Here is a 26,299-nt window from a genome sequence, read left to right on the forward strand (position 1 = left end):
CTGCTTCACTAAAAATCTTTGTTCAGAAAACACCCCAGTACTCTGATGTTCCTAGGAAATGAAAGACACTCCACGGTTATCTTTTTTGTTGAAAGTAAATATTATGCAGGCTGAAAGAGGTTCCCAAACTTTTTCATATGACTGTATACCTTACACGCTTCTTGAACAGGAATTAATATGTGAAAATAAAACACTTACAGTAATGACACAATCTGAGATGCAGCCTTAAGTTTTAAATTCATGAAAGGGAAATATTTAGCCAAGAAAGGTTTTTTGTTATCATCCAGAACGCGTACATGAGCTTTCACTGACTTGCCAATCTCCACCTGCAGCAAAAAAAAAATTCCTGACACATTTATGACCACATTATTATTGCTGATACTCAAGTCCATCTCTCTATCAACATTTTAATAAAAATTGTTAAGTTAAATATTCACAATTAATATTGCACGAACCTTGTCAACAACTCTAACATAAACCTCATGAATATCTGAAATGTGCACAATGGCTCTGGCAGGAGCTGGAAATGCCAAGCATAAATCATGAACCATCACTGTTAGAGACCCTGGGTGTAGGGGATGAACCTTAAAAAAAAAAAAAAAAAAAGAATAAAAAAAATATTAGGTTTGCAAAAAAACAAAACAAAAAAAAAAGGGCTATATAGTCAACTAAAACAAATGAGGGCCTATTTGGTTTCAGTAGCTTTCCAACTTACAGAAATTAAATATTTAAATTACACTGCAGCCTAAATATTGGATATTTTTTGTGAAGAAAGAGAAAAGGCAGTTGAGGGAGGGTTGAAGGGTACTGCGGCCATGGTAGCCGAGACAGTTTTTATGTTTAACTGTAGTTTCTAATTTTTTTCATCTTAGCAGTATTGGCACAAAGATTAAAGCAACATTTTGTACCAATTAACAAACATTTATTGATTGATTGCTTACAAAGAGCTGGCTAGAGAAGAGTAAATAATAGTAGGAAAAGCTTATGTCTAAACTTTAACAAGCAAAGAGAACTTGTCTACACATACCAGAGATATCCACCCTGTGCCAAATGTAATATGAGAAAAAAAAATAAGTCCCTGAATTTTTTAGATAGACTAGATACAGTACATCACTTTTATAGAAATAAATTATGCCTTGGGGTGGCATATTATGAACATTCCTACTGTATGTTTGGTTTATCAGAAGCCACCACTGGACATAATTGAGCATGTCAGAGGCATCCCCCTGTACTAAACATATCATACTATAACGGCCGACCCCTTACCCAGCTGGCAGCTACACCTCCAAGACCTGTGGCCTGGATAATTTACTGAGGTTAAATCTAACTATCAAGCCGTACCTCTAACAAATTAAACTTTTCCCCCCACAATCGACGGTGTAAATATAAGCACACAAAAGTAGATATGTAAAATTAAATGATTAATTATATTAAATGAAATAACAAGACAAATGCAAAATAGAAATATATACATATATAAATATAAATATCTCTTCACCACAGCAACAACGAGACACCACCACATATAAATACGACAAACCCTCCCTTGCCCCTGTAACATATAACATACAACGAACAACAACAATGAATGATATACGGAGTGAAAGATCGTGAATTTGAGTCCGGTTATAAAAACTGTCCTGAATGCGGATGACTGAACTAGAGATAAATGAGTTGTTTGATTTTCCCAGCAACTGGAGCAACCTCACCGTGATTCCTCGGCGTGTGGTGGATGATGATCCGACCCCGGGGTCTCTGCAGATGAGGGATGGAAGACAGTCCGGCAAAATGAAAAACAAACTATTGTAAAAGCGCGATGTGAAAAAAAACAGCAGGTAAGTTGATCCGTGGTTGTGAAAATGGTCTCCTTCTCTCTCCCCTGGCTATTCCCTCCTGATTGCTTAAATAGTTCTGTGACGCATGTAATTGATTAATAGTGAACAGGTGTTTTGCAGGTTTGGGGTTGCGGTCTCCTTCCATCATCCGGCATTCACTGATACACACAAACAGCAAACGGGACAATGGAAACAAGACGTACTCAGTACTAACATTTGACAACACTATAAACTATGTAGCCCTGCTACAATACCAAGATCACATACACTAAGAAACCATTTACATCTGTACATTTTTTAGGAATGCATGTTAATGTACATGGATTTTTCATGTATTTTTTGTGTGTTGACACGTTTTATTAAGTGTTCATGCACATATATTTGTGTGTTTTCATGGCCTAATTTCTCATGTGTCCGTCTGTCATTTTGTATTTAAATGAAGATTTCTAGATTTAAAAAGAGACTGCAGTCACTCTCTGTCGTGTATAGAAATTTTGTTGACCCATGTAGAAAGTATACTATATATCACATTTTTAAAAACATACTGGGCTTCTCCACAGTCATGTGACTGGGGACCTTAGAATATAAATGATTACTTGTATTGTGGCCTGCAGAAAACTGTACAAATTTGGACAAGCCCTAAATATACTAAGCAGAAATAGAGTCAATTCACGTAATCCATAGGGTTAATATTCTTGAAAGACCCCATAGATATTGAAAACTTGGATACAGAAGCATTTATCATATGGGAAAAAATGTGGTTAGGTTCTGGTGGCACAATGAGGACCGGTGTGTGTGTCAGTAGGGGGAAGACAGGGTTGCGCGGATGCAGCGGCTGTCTGCTTCCTCAGGTTGATCGATAGAAACCTTGCTGCAACTTTTACTTCCTCTATAGTGAAATTTGATTGTCTCCTGGGTGAGCCAATCTGAAAACTTCACTAAACCATCCAATAGATAGTAGAGTCGGGAGGTGTGTATAAAGAGCAGGGAGTTAATCATTATGAGCCTAAAAGCCCCACTTATTGGGAGGGGAATTCCTTGTTTTGAGGGGAACAATTTTAAGTCCCAGGCCCCACCATGAACGGAGTTCAATGGTTTACCCACAAATCCCAGCACTAATATGTACATTAATCCATTCAGTGTAGTGCATATGCAGCAGTGGATATCTAGTCACATACACCTGTTATTGCTGAATCTCATACTCAACAGGCCTCTCAGAATTTCTTTTTTTCTGTTGTGAATGTACAACACCCTGATGTCTTACTAAACCCCTAAACACCCGAAGCACCGCAGTGAGAACCTTATCTGTGAAGAAGTGCAATTAGACTGTGGGTATTGCAAAATGGGTTCCACTTTTATAATAGCAGATAAACTAATCTGTGAGAATGGAATCTGTGGATAGCAAGGATTTACTGTATATGCAAAGGCCAGATTATCAAGTTTGATCAACCAATTCTTTATTAGTGACATCACCAAAAAAATAATTTCTGTTAATGCTCTTTGTTTGTCATGGAATTATAGACTCCTGTTGCTCTAGACAGCCTCTCTCCCACAACAGGTGCAGATGAGGGAGCCTTAAATTGCTTAATCTCTGTCAAATGACTGACAACAAGCAGCAGTTTTACACTATGAGGGCTTCTAAAACTTGTCAAGAAACATGATTAAACAGATACCCTCAGGGTAGTATGAATTCAAGTGCAGCAGTGCAAATGACTATTTAATTTCAGACCAGAAGAAATGGGGTAATCCACATACTGACCTCAGCAACTCCTTTTTCTTCTTGATAGACCACATTTCCAATTCTCTCCACACTTGTGTTAACAAAGAAATAGCCAGAGCCCTGTAGGAGACTCAGCTCAACCTAGTAAATGAAGAAATTAACACTCAACAATAGCAACACAATTTCAGTGCAAAACTGCAATAGATCTCAAGGAACTGGAGAACATACCCGAACATCTGGGTGGCTGTAAATAGTAACAGTTTCAGGAAAAACTTTTACATCTTCTACCAGCAGCAGTTCAATAGTGGCTGAAACAGGAGTGAGGCGGTCATACTGAAAAAAGAACTTAAAGTGAGGACTTCCCAAAAAGATGATGGATGGGGTGATACAGTGCAAGTACAATTCAGCAATACAAGAATCCCAAAAAAACATAAGAGTGTGATTTTCATTAAGCAGAATATTTTTTACAATACCCAAGTGTCTCTTATTTAAAGGCTTCACGTTGCTTTTTAGATTTCAGCTGATTATCAGAAACTTTGAAAGCTATAAGGCTTTAATGACAGGAAGCTTTAGAAAGTTGTCCATTTATATTAAGACAGAAGGGCTCAGTGCCACTTTCAAGGAAAGATGGAAGCAAAAGCTATAATAAATTTCTGGTTTGCTTTTTGCAAGGTCAATTATTAGTTTAAAAAAAATATATATATAACAGTATTTCCCTTTCTCTGGAATGGCAATTTCTTGCTCCCAACTCTTATTACAACACATTTGAGAATTCATAGAAAAAAAAAAATAAAGTAGTCAAAGTAGTATTAATATATTCACACTCATGAAAATTAACCTACCACCTTCTGAACTCTGGCTGCATTCAAGTGGGAAGTTTGGTACCCAATAGCAGTAACAGTGATGGAAACAAGTCCTGAATCTCTGTGTACAAGAACGGTCTGGCGACCTTGTGGAAAAAAAATAGGTACACATCAAATGAAGTCGCAAGCAGAAAGGGCTGCAACCCAATCATTTACTACCTATTTCATAAACCCTCAATGTAGGACTGTAAAATAGCAAAAACAAGGTGGAAAAAATGACTTTCTAGTATCTTGATACCTTGAAGCTTCTTCTGTCGGTGTGCATCTTCATATAGAGACAATTCCATTGGCATATAAGGCTCAATACTAGCTAGAGACACCTTTGTTGAGTCCCACAGAATACTCAGAGAGCTGAAGTTGTCAAACCGACGGCCTTGTTCATCATAAGCAGCTAAGTCCAATACAGGATTGCGATAATTTGACACAGGGACCTGACCAAAAAAAAAAATAAAAAAATGTAACAGCTAAAGGATCTCTCTATTATGCATTTGTCCCTATCAAAGACCTACTAATATAAATCTAATGATGTGAAAGTTGTTTTGCTTTTGCTTATCCACATTTATTTTATTACTCCAAAATAACCTCAAAAGCAGGTATAAAAACTTTTTTGAGAAGTCAACTTTCCGATTAAGTTTTTTTTACCAGGAAAAATGTCAAGAGATTAATTTTATATATGAAAAACCATGGACTAAGTGAGGTCAGTAAATAAATAAATTGTTGGTGGTATTAATTTACTTAAAAGCATAATGATACAGAAAAAATAAAAACCGAAGTCAGTTAAACAGCACTTACTTAAAGTTTAAATGCACACATTCTAAAATGACTTGCTTATAACTACTTCTTAAAAAAAATACAAAAAAATAACTGGCTGCAATTGGTATAAAGAAAATGACATGGAAAAAAATATGGCCTTGAAATTTACTGAACAAACTCTCTTACCACTTGTTTGTTTTGTTGCAGCAGTGGACAGGAAAGGTCAAGCTGTGGGCTTGTATAAACTGGTACCAAAGTCAAACGTGAAGGAGGGGTACAAACAAATTTGACTACTGCTGGCTCTACGGCAGGAAAGGGGTTGGTCAGGCTGGCATGATTTCCCACGGTTACTGCCAAAACCTGGTGAAGAGAAACAACCACAAAAACAATGAGATTTTACACGGTCACTTTTCTCAAATCAATGCATGAAACCAGACCAAAACTTCAAAACTCTGCTGACATTTAGCATTTTGCATTTAAAAGCTTACTTTTGCCCAGCATGACAACAGAGTATAATTGAAGATGACACTGCATAAAGCTATTAGATCAGGGTTCTTTTATACAAGTATTAACGAAAAACAGGAAAAATGTGTAAATTCAATATATAACATTACTTAGAAGGAAACTTGTATAGGATGAGTAACATTTTGAAATCAAAATAAAATATTACAGATAATATCCAAAAATATGAACATCCACTTTAATAAAAGGACAAGTGTCTGTGTATCTGAGATGCCAAAAAACTCGAATAGCACACAAGCCTGCAAACAATCTGTGCACTGTCCTTTTCAACGCTAAAAACAAGAAATCGACAGCAGAAACACGAAACGAAGTTTATAGCATTCCATGCAGTTCTTGCCCAGCGGTATACATAGGACAAAACATCAAAAAGAATTGCAACATGCATACAGGAACGTCGCAACGCCGTTAGAAGGAAGGACTCACGATCTCAGATCTATATGCATATAAAATCAACAGGACATACATTTAACTGGGACAATGTACAAGTAAGATTTAAGGCCAGTACTAAAAGTGCCAGAGATCTGGCTGAATCTTGCCTATCAGACAAAAACGCCATTAACAGACATTTGGACATAAACACAGCATATGCAAACTTAAGTAGAACATGTTCATAACAAAATGTTACGACCTGTACCCCCCACACCTAATTTCACTATATATTGCCTTTGATTCTTGTATGTCTAAGCATTATCTTCTGATGAAGGCTCCTGGTAGGGGCTGAAAGCTCAGGAATAAAAACTAGTTTATGATACATGATTCATTTTTTCTCCCTTTGTGGATCTAAAGCTGCAGATTATATATATGACACTGATATGAAATAAATCAGTCTCAATCCGATTTGCTTTGGCTGTGTTCAATATAAAGTGTTGCAGCAAAACCCAAATACTAATAAATTACATTTTACTCATGTTGTTTTGATGTTATGATCTTTACAAGATCTGCTTGCTCATTTTACTGAGAACAAAAGCAAGTCAGAGGTCAAGTGTGTCAGTGCAATATGGCATGAAGACACAACCTAAAAAGAAAAAAAAAAAATGACATTATGATATACTCCTCAAATCATTCAAAAATTACTTACCTGCTCTCCCAAAGCTTGGCATGTTGCTCTGACCCAGTGCTGATAGTAATTTCTTGAAGCAGGCCCAAAAAGGGACAGAGTAACACTCCCTGAATCCTCTGCAGTAAGATTCCTAAAGAATTTAGATGGTTCCAGGACCCAAGGCTTTGGCCCACCTTCAAAAAGCATGTCTTTTGATGAACCCAAAGTTACCAGAGCAACAGAAACCGGATCCACTGCCTAATTTCAAAAGAACACACCACAGATATGGTTTTAAATGAAAATGTGTCCATCTTTACATAAAACACTATGCATTAGGAAACAAAAGCAATTCAAAATCCTACACCACTTTCAAAAATGAAGTTGCCTACAATATACATCTTTTCAGTTATTAATTCCTTGTAGGGTTTGAAGTCTAACCACTGCCTTTTAGTACATCTTCATTAAGGCACTTCTCTTTTGGAAGAAAAATAAGTGATGGCATTTTTTAAACGGTTAATATTCATACTAGTATAATTAGCCAGGGTACATAGTGGTACACAGTAGTACATACTACTATGTACACTGGCTAATTATACTCTTACAATACAAAATACATCATGCCTGTACTGCTATATTATTGAACATCCTTCTATAGATAATTTCTTCATATCCTGCAGTCATAATATTTCACACTTGTCATATAATTTTCTGTAATACTGAAAAATACCCACAAACCTCCATCCTATTATCACAGCACGGCACCACAATGTTTGCACATACCTAGTGCTGTCCTTTATTACCTCCTGTCCCTGCCTAATCAGCATCACTGGATTGTGGTTGCTAGTTGGAGCAGAAATGTGAACATGGACAGCTTTTTGTTCTCCCTGAGCATTCATAGCAGGTAGTGTTTTGGTTGCTTAATAAACTTGTATTGTACATTCACCAAGCATTTTCCTTTTCTTAATAGATTGCCCACTGCCTAAATTTTAAAGCCCAAAGATAACTACGAAAGCTAGGTAACACTAAGTTTTTGGCCGCTATGGTATTTAATAAACTGACTGTGTTGTCATGTGAAGCACTGCACATCAATATCAGCTAGACACAGCGTTTTAGTAATGCTTGAAATTCAGTTCATTTTAGTCAATATGACAGACTTTAGGGATAATCTCACCTACTACTGTGGCTAGCTAGCTCCTTTGCTGTCACCTACTGCTGCTGGAGTTGTGAACCAATGCAGTGTTTTAAAGTTAACAGATCACAACTTTTCTCACCTGTTCTCAACAAAGCTGATATGTTAATACAATGTTAATTACACTGCACTCGCCTCCAGCATATTTTTCCCTCACTCAATTCTTGCCTTCTCAGCTCCACCTGTCATTTATCTTTTTCATTTGGTGCCCATTCTAAAATGGTTAAATGCAGTGAGTGGCTGAAGAAAATTACTGTATTGTAGATTAACTGTAAAGCTCCACACAACATGAAAGAAAGAAAAAAAAGAAAAAACTTGCCCCAGACACTAATTAGACACAGCTCCTTCTTGCTAGCAATGCATTTTTTTTTTACACTTCTTAAAATGGAGGTGAAAAAGACCGATTAAAAAAACCTGGCAGTATACCCACAGAAACAGCTTGCTGTGTAGGAAGGAATCACTGGATGAAAGCAAAGTAAAACAAACACAAACCATACTTGAGAAACCAGCCCTAACGAACATAGTGCTAGCTGGAATAAATCAAAAATAAAACATCAAAGCAAGCATCAACAACAGTAAGGCCAATCATACTTCATTATTACACATATGATTTGCTACCAGCATAAAAAAAAGTTTAATTAAATGCTAACAATAATTTTATGTCTGCTTTTTATTTTGTTCTTTAACTTTTAAAGCTAAAGTTCAAACTACATTTTCTCTTCTATTAACATGAATTCATACTGAAATGATCCATCTTGAAGTATAATTATAAGGTGTAGTAACCAGCCAAACCTTCTATTGAGACTGTTTAGATTACAAATGCCATGTCCATCAAAAAAGTCAGATATTTTACCATATAGACCAGCAGACATATTTTTTAAGTACAATCTTTACATTAGACATCTGGTGAAGTAACTGAAAAGCATACAATTGAAAATGAGGACATCTATTTGCAATAATGTTGTGACTGAAGAAAATACTAATTAGACCAAGTAGTACAGCTTTCAAATTTTATACAATTCAAGATTACAAGTACAGTGAGGAACATAAGTATTTGAACACCCTGCGATTTTGCAAGTTCTTCCACTTAGAAATCATGGAGGGGTCTGAAATTCACATTGTAGGTGCATTCCCACTGTGAGAGACAGAATGTAAAAAAATCAGGAAATCACACTGTATGATTTGTACAGAATTTATTTGTATTGCACTGCTGCACATACGTATTTGAACACCTGGCAATCAGCAAGAATTCTAGCTCTCAAAGACCTGTTACTCTGCCTTTAAGAAGTCCACCTCTACTCCACTTAGTAATCTTAATTAGTAGCACCTGTCTGAGCTCTTTAAAGACACCTGTCCACCTCACAGTCAGTCAGACTCCAACTACTACCATGGGCAAGACCAAAGAGCTGTCAAAAGACACCAGAGACAAAATTCTGGACCTCCACAAGGCTGGAAAGGGCTACGGGGCAATTGCCAAGCAGCTTGGTGAAAATAGATCAACTGTTGGAGCAATTGTCAGATAACAGAAGAGGCTAAAGACGACTGTCAGTCTCCCTCGGACTGGGGCTCCATGCAAGATCTCACCTTGTGGGGTATCACAGATGATAAGAAAGGTGAGGAATCAGCCCAGAACTACACGAGAGGAGCTGGTCAATGACATGAAGAGAGCTGGGACCACAGTTTCAAAGGTCACTATCGGTAGAACACTATGCCTTCATGGTTTCAAATCACGCCTTGTACGGAAGGTTCCCCTGCTCAAGTCATCACATGTCCAGGCCCGTCTGAAGTTTGCCAATGACCATCTGGATGATCCAGAGGAGGCATGGGAGAAAGTCATGTGGTCAGATGAGACCAAAATAGAACTTTTTGGTCTAAACTTCACTTGCCGTGTTTGGAGGAAAAAGGAGGAGTTGCATCCCAAGAACACCATCCCTACTGTGAAGCATGGAGGTGGAAACATCACGCTTTGGGGGTGCTTTTCTGCGAAGGGGACAGGACGACTGCACTGTATTAAGGAGAGGATGAATGGGGCCATGTATTGTGAGATTTTGAGCAACAACCTCCTTCCCTCAGTCAGAGCACTGAAGATGGGTCGTTGCTGGGTCTTCCAACATGACAATGACCCGAAGCACACAGCCAGGATAACAAGGAGTGGCTCCGTAAGAAGCATATCAAGGTTCTGGAGTGGCCTAGACCTAAATCCAATCGAAAATCTTTGGAGGTAGCTGAAACTCCGTGTTGCTCAGCACCAGCCCTGGAACCTGACAGATCTAGAGGAGATCTGCGTGGAGGAGTGGGCCAAAATCCCTGTTGCAGTGTGTGCAAACCTGGTCAAGAACGTTTGACCTCTGTAATTGCAAACAAAGGCTTCTGTACCAAATATTAACACTGATTTTCTCAGGTGTTCAAATACTTATGTGCAGCAGTGCAATACAAATAAATTCTGTACAAATCATACAATGTGATTTCCTGATTTTTTTTTTTACATTCTGTCTCTCACAGTGGGAATGCACCTACAATGTGAATTTCAGACCCCTCCATGATTTCTAAGTGGGAGAACTTGCAAAATCGCAGGGTGTTCAAATACTTATGTTCCTCACTGTATAGGCAGCAATGTAGATCCATAATATTCAATATGTCACTGTGATATGCGCATTTAATCAGTTTAATAAAACTGCACATGAATATTTTCTTTCATACATAAAATATATGATTTCTGTCAATTATTTTATGCTAGTGTGTTTTTCTATCTTGTTATAAGCCACTTTTTCTTTTCTTTTCATTATTGTGCCCTGTAAGTCTGTGAGAAAGAATTTCCTGGGCACTGAGAAACACTGTGTTGGCTCTTTTTTTCTGAGATTTCTAGAAAAGTGGGTGATAAAGCGGTTAGAAACCGGCTGGTTTACTGTACTAAAGCAGTATTATCTCTAAGTCACAACACGTCTTGCCACACCCTGGAATTCTGAAAGCCCACAACTGTTGCACCCCAGAAATGTCAAAGCATCACATGGCTACTGGCCTGCTCAAATCTGGGACTTTTAAATTTTTAGCCCTTATTAATATTTCACACTCTAAACTTTTGCACATGTCGACAGCACCTGGAGAAAACAGTAGCTGGAGCACTGACAGCACCTCAGCTAACTTCCCAGTTTATGTCTGTTGACGTTTACCATGGATTGTGTTGAAGGGTTTTTTTTTTTTTTTTTTGTTATAAACCAAGAATAAAATGGCTATTTGTGTTTTTGTTGCCATTACAGAGTCACTAATCAACTTAACCCAATTATTTAGGTTTGGATGGAACACCAGACAGGCTTGAGAAAAAAAGCACAAACGGAAATATGGATAAAAAATGGCAAACTTCATACAGGCAGGGTCAAAACCAGAAAATGAATCAGGAATTGAAAGCAGCAGCATAACTACTGTACCAACATACTGCTAAGATTAAAACCGATGTTGCTCTTAAAATGCCATTTAATGAGATTTTACATGATCTAAAGCGAAATTCTATGGCTAAGAATTCTGACAGCACATTGGCATCTTAGTATTATCTAGAAGTGAAACAGCATTTCCTTGATCTTGTGCTAGTTTCTGCTCATCCTTCTCTACTAATTGGGACACCAAACCTTCAGCAAATCCATGCTCAGCTGAGCAAAAAACACATTCTTCCCAAAACCACTCTAAAGAGGTGAGAAGTACATATTCTATTAACGCTAGTTAAAAAGCAACAAGAAATACACTTAATAAGAATTCCTCTCTGTAATGTCTAAAAATCTCATGTCCTTTTTCATTATTAAAATTAATTATAATGTCAACAAAATCACAATCATAATTCATAAAAACTGTGATTAATAAAAGAGAGGGTAGTTTTTAATGATGGTGAATCTTATTGATTTTCAACATAATGAAGTACTTTAAAGACTGCATCTACTAGCTGCATTGGTTTAAACAAAACTGATTAAAGCAAGCCAATTTGTATGAGTTCTGCAGAACTGGAAGGAAGGGAAAAAACACTGGGATATTATAGAAATATTTATTTATTGCTTGCGTGCTGCTAGAACCATTTAAAAACTGGCTTTCAAAATTTTTTAATCAGTGAATACAATATGTTGCCTTATTATTAATGCTTGCTTTATGTTTAAACTGACACTTTAAGATTTAAGATTATCTTCAATAAGGGCATATGATTCCTTATAAATGCTCTTGTATTTTATTTTTGCATTTGATTGGTTTTCTTTTACAGTCTCACAATAAGACTTATATTATTTATATCTAACTTGTGTAACTCTCTAGTTAGTGTAATGCTCTTTTTTAAAAGTTGGTCTTCCATCTGACATTAGCTGGGTAAATTAAAGAAACAATATTTTAGCTGTTGATCGCACTCATGCACAATAGTACTCTCCTCCGTCCTTGGGTTGGTTGCAAAGTCTTCAGTGCATGGAGGATTCTACCATTGGGATGGTTAGAGATTTTTTGTTTATGAAAACTATTTTGATAAGAACATGCTATTTAGCTCAACAAAGTTCACCAATCCTATCCATTTACTTACATTAAATTTAATCTTCCACAAATCTGTCCAAGCCTATATTCTGTCCAGTTGTATATGTAGTACACAGTTTAGTTTTTGAAGTTTAAGTGAGGGGTCTCTATTTCATCTTCCAGCCAAGATGCCAGAAATTTGAAGAGATCTGTATAAATTAAATTTGAAGTTGATACATTAGGGAAAGTCTGCATTAAATAACTAACACTTTCTCAGTTGTGGTTCGGACATGGCGATAGTTCTGCGTGATCTGGCTTGGCATCTGTTAACTCTGTGGGATGAGGAAGGCGGTAAAGCTGAACTTGACAGGAAATACTGACTTGCTTACAATAAGTGGAATTATTCTGTCCCATAATTAATGTAATGCATTCTTATGAATCTAATAAATGGGAAAAAATCTGACAGCACTGTCTTTTGCATGTATCGTTTCATGAATGAATAATGAAAGAAAGATTTATAGTTTAAACTTACTTTCAGAGGCTCATATGCAGCAATGGTAATACGAGCATCAAGATGAATGCGACCATGTGTGTAACTAACATGGAGGGTTGTGTATCCGAGCCCTTCGGCCTGCACCCGAACTCCACTGCAGTACTCAGGACCAGCATTTAACCTTCCTGAAAAGAAAAAAAAATTTCTTTAAATAGCACATTTTATATACATTAAAGTATCTTAAAGTGCTTTACTATAATATTGGCTAAATAGATTTATAAAAAGAAGTTAAAAACTAAAGAACAGTTATTCATAACTGATTATAAAAAAATACCAAAATACCAAAAGTTAAAACAACACATCAATCCATTCCCACAAATGCTTAATCAAATTTGGAGTTGCTGAGCCTATCCTGGTAACACTTGACTGCATGAACACTTTACTACCAACATTTAATATAAAAGTAAATTTAATTATACAAAAAAAAACCCCACACAATTAAGTAATCATTCTTATCAAATTTGTTTTACTTACCAGGTAAAAGGCGAAAAACACCTTGATTTTCCACTTCCACTAACAGTTCAAAATGAGAACAGTCACTTAAAGTGACTTTCTCTCCTGTTTCCACATTCAAAAGACCAAAAATCCTTAAAGGAAGCTCAAGGAAGAGCCCGACACGTGCTTCTACTTGACACGGAATAAATTCCATACCAACTGGCTCAATCACATAAACCTAAAATACAAGCCAGAAAAGATAATGTAATTGGAAGGAAACATGAGTGATGCTCTTAACCTAAAATGCAACTACTTTTTTGTTAATGCAGTACTGATTGACGAGACAGAGACTGGAGAAGGTTTTCACTGTTTTCATGTAGATTCTCAGCAGTAAGTAACTGCTAAACGACTGTTTGCATGGAATGAAGAAAATCAGCAAAGTCCATTTGCTGCATTCGCAATATACTGCTGGGATTGTTATTACATACCCTTTCAAAAGTGAAGCAAGCTGGGGACACATATGTCATTTAGTTATGATTTTTCAGACCACCTGCATGGGTGAATTTTATGCAAGATGGCACCTTAATAACCATTTCTACTTAAGGTTTATTTAATAAATGAAAGCAGCCTTCATTTACTTCACTTTTCTTTTACAGACATGGCAACATGACTGAAGAAGAAAGTAAGCAGTAATTGCTGAGAGCTTTGCAAGTATTCAATAACATTGCATTATACGTTAAATGGATGGTAAGATGTTCATTCATTCATTTAGGATGCCTCAGTATTAAAATCTCACTCATAAAAAATGTACAGTAAGATAAATATGGAATATCAAAAGACAGCATTTCACATAACTTACATGCTGTAAACCTGCATAACCATTAAGATATCTCATAATCAAAAAAACAGCAACCATTCAGTACAGCTTGGCCAAAGGAGCCTTGGCTACTTTCTTACCTTTCTCCAACATTAGCTCTCGGGAGAAAGGACCTCATAACTTCAATGAGGACAGAGATTTCTTCTTCAATCCTCTAAGCATCAACTATTGCTGTATCCTTGTAGATAATATTAAAATTGTTTTTAGCAATAAAAAATTTATACTAATATATGGCTACTTTACAATACAAAATCAGAATATCAGCAGATGTTAAAACTTAATTTAAACTCTGATAAATATGAAACAAAACAACACACATGGTCAAAAGCAGTAAATGGAAACAGTAAGCAAAAATCTTCTTTCCTGGTCACACCTAACTTTCATATGCCACCTTCCATGGACAGTAGATATCAAGAATACATTGCAAAGGTTTAAAGGTTTGCAAAACTGCCTGATAGGTCCAGAAAGGTGGGTTTTGGAGGTCAATGAAAACCATAAACTGTGTAGAGTTTGCATATTCTCCCTGTGTCTGTAGGTTTTTTTGTGTGTTTTCCTCTCAGTTTTAGAATTAAGTTAACTGGCATCCCCAAACTAAATCCAAAACGCTGAAAGTAAACGTGTACACAGTATGCCCTGAACTGAACTGGCATCAATTCAAGCTTTGGCTCCAGCCTTTCTTTCAAAGGTACTAGGGTACATCTCTCTCCCTGTCTCTTTGACAATGAACTGGATTAACACTAGAATTACCAGAGCCTACGAAAAAACTCGTAGATTCATCCCACCTTAAATCGCTTCTTAAATCCTTTCGCACCTCTCCGCCATCATCTTTTGTCATATAAATGTACAAGCTGCAAGTAGCCGGCTATTCCATCCCCCCACTGACTTAGAACGTGCACGAATTTCTCCCAGCTCATGCCTTGATTGATTATCTGGGAGTGAAGTGGAGTTTTAGAGTGGAAATAATAAATCGTTATTTGGAACACACGCATTTCATTTGTGTTCCATTTCTACAGTAATCTGTGTAAACACATTTTTAAAACAGAAACTTTTTTCATATTCTAGTAGTAAATGACAAAATGAAGGCATAAACTATATAATGTATGCAGCCTGAAGTCCAAATATCGAAGAAACACTTTCACGAAAGGTACAAATATAACGGAACAAGTGCGCTTTTATTCAAAAATACAACTGCAGAAAAAAAAGCCGCCTTAGTTTGCGACATTGACACTTATTTGTAGCGACTGCTGCTGTGGCGCAACAGTATCAGTTGCTGACTCACAATCAACAGGTCACAAGTTCGATCCTGTACGACTCCCTTTTGAGAAGTGAACTGCTCTTATTTTTACTATTTTAGAATAAAAAGATACATTTGATTTCAGTCTGTAACAGCCGGTGTAATTTATGATATTTGTAAAGGTTAGCTTTGTTTTTGTTTTTTTTATTCACTTTTCATTCTTCCTACCCCATTTGACACTGCTGTTTTCACATAAAGACGTGCTATAGCTCTGCAGTGTATCACGATACATACGACCGCGTGTTTTTTTTCCCCCAATCTTGCCAGTCCCCACATGTTGCTGTATGCGGTTTCTTTTGTACTCCAGGACATGCAGAGGAAAGCATAGTAAAAGAGTATTAACTTCAGCACTATATGCAATCATCAGACACTCCCCATCTGACACTGCTGTTTTCACAAAGACGCGCTATCGCTCACCCAAGGAGCGCCCTTCCTACATTTACATGTGTACTTGTTGCAGTGTACACACCTCTCTGTGCTATGGTTTCTATTACACTGAGCAAGCACCTGTAATTCGCAGCTCTATTCATTATCTCAAAACACCACACACATTCACAGTAATTCCCAGTTATGTCCACCACTCACACCCACGCCCACAACCATACAGAACTGATTCCACATCAGAGAATTTCCAGTTCCAGCATAAATTCACAAACGATCTGACGCTGTTCGTTTTCAAATAATATTGCATTAGTGCGATGATGTTTTCACATATATTGTCTTTCTTTCAGGTGTGTAATAGAAACCACAGCATACAGAGAAGTGAATACATTGTAACAGGTACACACGTTGTAAATGTAAGAACGACGATCCTTGCGTGTGTGTGAACTGTGAACTGTTAACATTTGAATCTGATGATTGCATATAGCGCTGTCTTATTCAGTGCGAGCAAGAACATGCAGTTCCAGTTGCTGTGTGCTACAACATGCTGGTGGTGATCAACGCACATTTTAAAAAAAGAAAGAGACAAATATATGTGACCATCCATCCATCCATTGTCTCCCGCTTATCCGAGGTCGGGTCGCGGGGGCAGCAGCTTGAGCAGAGATGCCCAGACTTCCCTCTCCCCGGCCACTTCTTCTAGCTCTTCCGGGAGAATCCCAAGGCGTTCCCAGGCCAGTCGAGAGACATAGTCCCTCCAACGTGTCCTGGGTCTTCCCTGGGGCCTCCTCCCGGTTGGACGTGCCCGGAACACCTCACCAGGGAGGCGTCCAGGAGGCATCCTGATCAGATGCCCAAGCCACCTCATCTGACTCCTCTCGATGCGGAGGAGCAGCGGCTCTACTCTGAGCCCCTCCCGGATGACTGAGCTTCTCACCCTATCTTTAAGGGAAAGCCCAGACACCCTGCGGAGGAAACTCATTTCAGCCGCTTGTATTCGCGATCTCGTTCTTTCGGTCACTACCCATAGTTCATGACCATAGGTGAGGGTAGGAACATAGATTGACTGGTAAATTGAGAGCTTCGCCTTGCGGCTCAGCTCCTTTTTCACCACGACAGACCGATGCAGCGCCCGCATTACTGCGGATGCCGCACCGATCCGCCTGTCGATCTCACGCTCCATTCTTCCCTCACTCGTGAACAAGATCCCGAGATACTTGAACTCCTCCACTTGAGGCAGGATCTCGCTACCAACCCTGAGAGGGCACTCCACCCTTTTCCGGCTGAGGACCATGGTCTCGGATTTGGAGGTGCTGATTCTCATCCCAGCCGCTTCACACTCAGCTGCGAACCGATCCAGAGAGAGCTGAAGATCACGGCCTGATGAAGCAAACAGGACAACATCATCTGCAAAAAGCAGTGACCCAATCCTGAGCCCACCAAACCGGACCCCCTCAACGCCCTGGCTGCGCCTAGAAATTCTGTCCATAAAAGTTATGAACAGAATCGGTGACAAAGGGCAGCCCTGGCGGAGTCCAACTCTCACTGGAAACGGGTTCGACTTACTGCCAGCAATGCGGACCAAGCTCTGGCACCGATCGTACAGGGACCGAACAGCCCTTATCAGGGGGGCCGGTACCCCATACTCTCGGAGTACCTCCCACAGGATTCCCCGAGGGACACGGTCGAATGCCTTTTCCAAGTCCACAAAACACATGTAGACTGGTTGGGCAAACTCCAGGACCCTGCTAAGGGTATAGAGCTGGTCCACTGTTCCGCGACCAGGACGAAAACCACACTGTTCCTCCTGAATCCGAGGCTCGACTATCCGACGGACTCTCCTCTCCAGGACCCCTGAATAGACTTTTCCAGGGAGGCTGAGGAGTGTGATCCCTCTGTAGTTGGAACACACCCTCCGATCCCCCTTCTTAAAGATATATGTGACGTTTTGAAGAAATCATTTTATGACGACGCGAATAGTACCAATCAGAAAACATAATCGCACTAGTACAATATTATTTGAAAAAGAACAGCGTCAGATTGGGTGTGAATTTATACTGTGGCGCTGTTAGAGTCAGATCAGAAGCTGAATAAGCTCCTGTTCTGACTAAGTAAAAATGTATGAATTAATCAACAAAAATAATCGCGATCGACATTTTAAACTTAACGATTTACAGTGCATACCAATTTATAAATTTTATGTCCGTTTGAGGTTACAAAGAAAAAAAAAAAAAAACACTTCCTCCCCAGTGGGGAATCGAACTCGGGTCTGTATTGCACGGCAAGGCTGCTGTAGCGCTAAGTCAGCAAATCTTACTGCTACGCCACAGAAGGTGTTGTAGTATCATTGAACCTTTTGTGAAAGTGTTTATTTGATGTTTGGACGTCAGGCTTCACAAATGCTATAGTTTATGCCACATTTTGTAACATTTATTACTAACATATGAAAAAGTTTCTGTTTTAACAATGTGTTTACATAGATTACTGTAAAAACGGAACACGCATGAAATGCGTGTGTTCCAAATAACGATCTATTATTTCCACTCTAAAACTCTAGCAGTTCAGTCACTCCCAGATAATCAAACAAGGCATGAGCTGGGAAAACTTAGTGAATGTTCTGCGACGGTGGGGGATGGAATAGCCGGCTGCTTGCTGGCTCGTCTTAATCGGCTCATTTAGAAGACAAAAGAGAGGTGAGAACGGTATTAAGGTGGGCCGGATCTACGAGTTTTTTCGTAGACTCTGGTAATTCTAGTGTTAAGTGAGTTAAAAAACTGATGAATGTTTAGTTTAAGAATTTATGACAAACCATTTGAATGAGAAACCACTATAATTATTTTGTTAAATATTGATATTTAAACATCATTAAGGAAAGAGAATTAAAAGCAATTTATGAATGCAGCAGGCAATTGGGAGACAGCAGGTGATCAAATAAATATAGGGCTCATCTTAAGTGAAGAATCAGAAGCCCTGTGTCTTCAAGGAATTTGACCGACCAAATGTCCTTGAGAAAATGAGAGGATAACAAAATAAGAAACACAAGCACAGAAACACAACAAAAACTTTGCAAGTTTTACTGTTGGGTTATGTTTTGTCAGCAGATTGCCTCAAGACTTTTTGCATGAATTTTTTTTTTGGGAAAAATCATTAAATTGAATGGAATTAGTATATGGCATTATAGATAGACTGATAGGGTGAGAACTGCAAGGGACCCCAGGGTACAATATTATCCTGATACTTGGGTCATGGTACAAAAATGCTTGCTTTTTTTTTTTTTTTTTTTTTTTAAACAAATATTTTAGGCTCATGGACGGAAGCTAATCAAGCAATATTTCTGAACACTACACCAAACCGCGATGAACTATCAGCTCCTCTTCTTTACTTTTTTCTTCAATTGCAGTACTTGTGAATTCTAAATTCTGCTTTAAACAGCCTTCAAGTACTCCTGTCAGTTAGAGGTAGAGATACAGTCCTGGGGCCTCATGTATAAATGGTGCATTCATCCATTTCCATGCTCACATCGCGATGTATAAAAACTAAGCTTGGTGTAAAACCATGCACATTCCCACGGCAGCACTATCCATTGCGTATGTATGTTTCTGCTTGGTTTTGCAAACTGGTGGCACCCAGCGTAAAAGCAGTGCTACTGCTCCTGTGTGGTTTCCCTTTCTTTTTTAAAATTCATATCCATTATTTGGGCTTTATCAAATACACTGAAATTAACTGGATATCGTTTATAAATTTAAGGCACCTGATTGTAATCAACCTTTAACAATATAATGGTGCACGAAATGGCCAAGCTATTCCAAATACCACAGCTGCTTTAACGTTGTTACTCTCAGTGTACCACTCATAGTATTTTAACCCATTCTATCAGAGTGTGGAATCACAGTTCTACATCAGCTGATCGGAAAGCTCTATGGAGAGTTGTGTTGAAAACAGAGGATTATCGGGATAAACTTCTAGCCCTAGAGGACATTTATAGCACACACTGTATAAGAAAAGCCACCAGCATCTGCATGGATTCCACTCAGCCATGCGCACAGTCTATTTTCCCATTTGGTAAACGCTTGAGAGACTTTCCTTCACAGACCTTGAGGATCAGAAGCAGTTTCATCCCAAGAGCTACAAGCGCACTCAATCATCCCATCAAGTGCTCCTGGTAGAACTGTTTGTACTTATAATTACAATTACCTCACTGTAAACTTGCACTACAGCTGTAATACTGAACAACCTGAACCACTTTATGAAACATTTGCACTATCCTGCACAATATGTACATGTATATTGTACTTAATGCTTTCATAACGTATATTTTTCCTTGGTTTTTATTGTATTATTACTATTTTACCATTTTATAGTAAAATAAGGTTATGGAGGATTTGCATATTAAATCTCATTGAATCTCAATGGCAATAAAGGAATTTAATTCAAGTCAATAGAAGCCAGTCATCATCATCTGTAAACACACGCTCTCTTCTAAGTCAATTTTCAGGAGTTATTCTCTTGGAGCTGTGTGCTATCAGAATACAATATACTGTATACTTAACTAGCAAAATACCCGCGCTTCGCAGCGGTGAAGTACTGCTTTAAAATTTTAAATAATAAACTGAGGGAAAATGTACCAATAATTATTTGTTAAGGATCTCTTTGTATACCACATTGTCAGTTCGGCCCTCCGGTTGTAATATGACCAAACTGTGCGCTGAGCTTACTCTTGAGCATGCAACGTATAGTTGGCCATCTGAAAAGCAATCTTGCCTCAAATCAATGCCAACCTTTTGTAGGGATGTCCCTGAGACTTATTAATTGTCATTGCAAAGCAGAGCCTTACTGGAAATTGGAGGCGTTTGAATTGAAATGGGAGATCAGAGGGTATAACGGGGATGTGAGGAATAAAAACTCTCTCCCCTGAGCCACCGCCAGTAAAAATAGTTGCCTCAGTCTGGTTAAATGGAAAAGAAAGAAAAGAGAAAGCGCACGTTTCTAATATGCTTAATTTCACAATGCTTGTGGGTATACAATATTTTTTGTTGTTCCATTGTCTGTGCAGAATGTTAGACTGAATAATATTGTTAAGTTCATAGACGTCTTTGTTTTTGGCCGCAAGAATAGCTTGTTCACTCAGCCAATCATGATTCTTATAATTGGTTTGAATACAGTAATCCCTCCTCCATCGCGGGGGTTGCGTTCCAGAGCCACCCGCGAAATAAGAAAATCCGCGAAGTAGAAACCATATGTTTATATGGTTATTTTTATATATTTTAAGCCCTTATAAACTCTCCCACACTATTACAAACATTTCACGCACAATTATACAGCATAAACCCTTTGTATTCTCTTAGATATTAGGTAAGATTCGTTGAAATTATGTATGTAAACACAGTTTACATACAGTAAAACCTAAATATTATTTTAAAGATATCAAGCGTCTCCGATATCACATATGTTACAGCCATTACGACAGACAGGCCACCAGCAATAAATACGTAGAACGCAAGAAAAATTGTATACAGTAAAATGTGTGTACAGTGACACTAAACTATGTACATGTAATAAGTACTGTACGTAAATAATTATGGTTACTCCCCAACAATGACACGACGACTTGTCCGATAACGATGAGTTTAATTTTACTGCACAACAAAGGAGAGCGTTACAGCTCTTCTAAAGGAGCCTCTTCAGGCGACTGTTTAGCACCGCCGTTGTTCTTCTTCCATCACTCTTCAATCCAAATCCCTAGAGCAGATTCCATCCAGACTACTGGCTTATCACGTCCACTTGCAACTCATTTTGCGCCCTGGTTAAAAGACACTGCGGCCGTACATCTTATATGCTTTTCCTCCTTTTTATATAAAAAGAATCGTTGACTCATCGTGTAGCTGTTTCCTTCCTTCAACATATCCAAAACTTTTACCTTTTCTGCAATCATTTGCATCTTCTGTTGGCGCTTGTGCACATTAATGTTGAATGAGTGAGATTAGACTTCCTGGTTAATGCAACACTCCGTCGCTGAGCCAATCAGCAGCACACAGGAACTTAACCGCGTGCTCTGATTGGGTAGCTTCTCAACCATCCGCCAATAGCGTCCCTTGTTTCAATTCAAATGCGTCCCTTGTTTCAATTCAAATGGGCAAATCAACTGAGGAAGCACACGTACTGTAGACCGCAGACATCCGTGAAGCAGTGAAAAATCCGCAATATATTCACATATGCTTACATTTAAAATCCGCGATGGAATGAAGCCGCGAAAGACGAAGCGCGATATAGCGAGGGATCACTGTATTGGGAAATACTTTTTCAACCAATTCTTCTTTTGACGTCACTAAATTGCAGAAGTTATGAGGCAATGAAATTCGTCCTGAGGTCAGATCAACCGGCACCTTTCCGTTCCCAATTTCCAGATTTCTCCAACCCCATTATTGACAGTTTGCATTATTTGATTGTAAATGCATTTTTGCTGAAGCGTTAGCTTAGGAATATTTGATTGCACATACGACAAAAGATCACCCGTGTTGTAATTTTGTTCACGACGCAATTCTACATCGAACGAAGCAGCAGCAGATCGATTCGGTGATGGCATTCCCAATTGATTGAGAACTTTGTTCGCGATTTCTAAGCACAAATCTTCAATCATTATCAACGCTTAGTTGTAGATGTCTGCTGTGACATCCATGTTTATATTTGAATTTTACTTGCATATTCGACGGCAAATATCTTCAGCCATGTGCGATTTATATTTCTCCCATAACTGTGTTGGAGATGAAGGAGAGCAGGCAGTCAATATGATTGCAAACAATGCACGAATTTGATTTGGATGTGACGTGTTGCACGCATCATTAATGTATACATCCCAGTATCGGTCGTTCTCCAATAAATTCAGAGCTTGACATGTACTTCGGAAAGTGGCATGTGTAACGCCGTTGACAATTCTCAATTGCTGGAAAGACGTTGGACCGGGCACATTTACCAACAGCATGTGAACAAAGAAGCATTCATCTTGATTGGGATGCACGGTGTACAGTCTGCCTATCGTAGTTTCTTTGAATATGCCAGGTTGTCCGTTGACTCGCTCTCCTCGTTTGCGTTGTTCAAATGATTTTCTTCTCGCATTCCATGTGTAATACGTAGGCACTTCCGAATACAGCAGTGTTTTCGCAAATGCGTCATTTTGACATAACGTAAAGAAAGCAGTTAACGTTGTAGCCGGTGGATTCAGGGCTATTTGTTGCACATTTGCAGCTGTGAAATAAACGCGTTGTCCATTTTCTAGATGTACTGCTAAGTGAACAACATCTGGACTTCGTTCATGTATGGGAAATGAAAGAATTCGCCATACAGCTTCATTGCTGCTTATGTATCTTCCAGCCTAATACTGTGCGATTTCATCGATATGTATGACCGCACTCCTATCATTTCTTTCTGGTTGCACGCCAAAAACTGCCATGTTGCTGCCTTTATTCACGTACTTACAAATGTATTTGATCGAAACATTGAAATAGAATCGTAAAATATTTAGTATGGCGTGTGTTGCCTTTACGTCCAACAGATGCTGCTGTGTTTTTTAAAAAAAGCATGTTTTTACCTGTCACAGGTGTGACATTTATATAATATGTATATAAAAACACGCGCGTATTCGAATGCAATGTTGTGTCAAAATTTCAAAGCAATCGGTGAAGAACTTTCGGAGATTTAAGGTTTTGAACAAACGAATATCATGGTGGATTTTACTATTTTGTGTAGGGCAGGGTCAGTCTGTGGATCAGGAATTTCCGCACGGATGACTTGATCGATGAGAGCTGGTTTAATCCTATCCTTTAGCCGCAACAGAATGTGTGCATGGGGAATACCTCGCTTTTGCCACTCTATGGTGTACATGTAGCAATTTGTACAGCCGAAAATGTTACTCTTCGTGAGCAAGTCTATCATTTTGCGAATCTTGAGATGAAATACACGACCGATAAGGTCGTGGCGATCGTGAGGTTTTTGACGTGGAAGGAGAATTTCAGTGATGTCAGGCCATTTAGGATTGCAAGTAAATGTGATGAATAAATCAGGGCGTCCATAATGACGTACGTATGTCATTGCGTCTTGTGTACGCTCGTGCATATAGCGAGGTCCTCCAGTGAAGGAAGATGGTAATATCACAGCTTGACCAAGTTCTATTAAATCAGTGTCGTTTTTGTCAATAGCATCTTTTAAGTGAACGTAATTAGGTCAGGAAGCTTACGTAAAAGAGTTACAGAGACTTTACCACCGTTACAGCACAAACCAGGAGACTCGCATTTCCACTTCTGAGCTTGACAATAGTCACAGTGAACATCCATGGATCCAATGTGTACTGTTTTGTCAGACTCATAATGTATGTTTGGGTCGTACGCAAATCTACAATTGGCTTTTTTGAGCCAAACCTGTTGTCTTCGTATGAGCCGCTTTTCAATATTGGGATCATATCTAGAAACAGAAGCTCTATTAACTTGTGGATTTGCCTCCGTGTATTTAGCGACAGCATCCCTATGAACTTGTGGATTCGCTTGCGAGTATTTAGCAACAGCGTCCCTATTAACTTGTGGATGTGCTTGCAAGTATTTAGCGACAGCGTCCCTAATTAACTTGTGGATGTGCTTGCTAGTATTTAGCCACAGCGTCCCTATGAACTTGTGGATTTGCTTATGAATATAGCGACAGCGTCCCTATTAACTTGTGGATGTGCTTGCGAGTATTTAGCGACAGCGTCCCTATTAACTTGTGGATGTGCTTGCGAGTATTTAGCCACAGCGTCCCTATGAACTTGTGGATTTGCTTATGAATATGCTAAGCACAGTCCTTCACCCGCGAATACAGTGGACCCTTGACTTACGAACTCAATTCGTTCGCGAGGGCTGGTTGTAACTCAAGTTGGTCGTAAGTCAAGACTATTTTTCCCATAAGAAATAATGGAAATACCCATAATGCGTTCCGAACCTCCCACTGCAACACTTAACCTTTTCATAATAAAAAAAGGGTTGTATAATGTGCATAATTTAGCAAAACACCAATAATTTTTCTAATGTACTAACCAAAAAGTAATAAAAAGTGCCTAGCCTACCAGAAACAACAATTTCATACTGTACTCACCATTTAATTTGACATTTTTGGGCTGCAGGAAGGAAGGAGGATGATAATGAAACTGAAGGCTTTTTAAAGGCTTTCTTTAACTTGCGCTCAGGCATTTGCAATCATTTCAATAGCTTCTTTTGCGTTAATTTTAATCTCCTCCTGCCTACAAGTTATTCTGATGAGAATTTTTCTCAGCATTTCCTTGCGATGATACAAGGAACTGTTTCTGAACTCTTCTGAGACCCCCCCCACTCCCCACTCAATGGGAACGACATGCTGAAGTGTGTGCTGAAGTGCGACTGCCGCGACTGTGGAAGCTTGCTTGTCCGTTGCCGGGCAGGGATATCACATGCATATCACCCATTGATATCTTTTCTGTTTGCTTTGGCTGAGAGACTCAGCACAGCTTTAAGCCGGCTTTTGCCCCAGCAACAGATAAACAGTCTTCCATAAGGAGTTTGGACTTTGGCATGTCTTCTAGTTGGGGGAGGTCCCAAGAGAGTTTACAAACCTGACATTTTATTGAATGAGTGCCGCATTAATAGGAATGTTTCTGTTTGTTTACAATCGCGCAAGCGGATACACGTGACCGCATTCAGGTCGTAACGCAAGATGTTGGTCGTAAATCAAAATAAAAATTTTGGTCGTAAATCAAGTTGTTCGCATGTCAAGCCGGTCGTACAGTAATCCCTCGCTATATCGCGCTTCGCCTTTCGCGGCTTCACTCCATCGCGGATTTTATATGTAAGCATATTTAAATATATATCGCGGATTTTTCGCTGCTTCGCGGGTTTCTGAGGACAATGGGTCTTTTAATTTCTGGTACATGCTTCCTCAGTTGGTTTGCCCAGTTGATTTCATACAGGGAATGCTATTGGCAGATGGCTGAGAAGCTACCCAACTTACTTTTCTTTCTCTCTCTCTTGCGCTGACTATCTGTGATCCTGACGTAGGGGGTGTGAGCAGGGGGGCTGTTCGCACACCTAGACGATACGGACGCTTGTCTGAAAATGCTGAAAGATTATCTTCACGTTGCTACCTTCTGTGTGCAGCTTTTAACTATGCTGCACGGTGCTTCGCATACTTAAAAGCTCAAAGGGCACGTATTGATTTTTTTATCTGTCTCTCTCACTCTCACTCTGCTCCTGACGGAGGGGGTGTGAGCTGCCGCCTTCAACAGCTTTGTGCCGCGGTGCTTCGCATACTTACAAGCCAAACAGCCCTATTGATTTTTTTGCTCCTTTGAAGAGGAAGATATGTTTG

At 38.9% G+C, this 26,299-nt stretch overlaps 1 protein-coding gene across 1 annotated transcript in view; it reads right to left on the reverse strand.

Moving 5' to 3' along the window:
• nup210 (nucleoporin 210) overlaps window positions 1-26,299 on the reverse strand; it is a 293,306-nt gene that overhangs the window by 129,365 nt on the left and 137,642 nt on the right. The window contains exons 13-22 of the mRNA XM_028823964.2: window positions 13,425-13,623; window positions 12,930-13,075; window positions 6,772-6,990; window positions 5,358-5,531; window positions 4,657-4,849; window positions 4,398-4,504; window positions 3,784-3,888; window positions 3,595-3,696; window positions 456-584; window positions 199-326 (exon numbers count right to left, since the gene is read on the reverse strand). Coding sequence (XP_028679797.1) covers window positions 199-326; window positions 456-584; window positions 3,595-3,696; window positions 3,784-3,888; window positions 4,398-4,504; window positions 4,657-4,849; window positions 5,358-5,531; window positions 6,772-6,990; window positions 12,930-13,075; window positions 13,425-13,623 — 1,502 coding nt within the window. The remainder of the gene's footprint in view (window positions 1-198; window positions 327-455; window positions 585-3,594; window positions 3,697-3,783; window positions 3,889-4,397; window positions 4,505-4,656; window positions 4,850-5,357; window positions 5,532-6,771; window positions 6,991-12,929; window positions 13,076-13,424; window positions 13,624-26,299) is intronic.

The sequence above is a fragment of the Erpetoichthys calabaricus genome, chromosome 18 (genome assembly GCF_900747795.2).
Source record: "Erpetoichthys calabaricus chromosome 18, fErpCal1.3, whole genome shotgun sequence".
Lineage (NCBI taxonomy): Eukaryota > Metazoa > Chordata > Cladistia > Polypteriformes > Polypteridae > Erpetoichthys > Erpetoichthys calabaricus.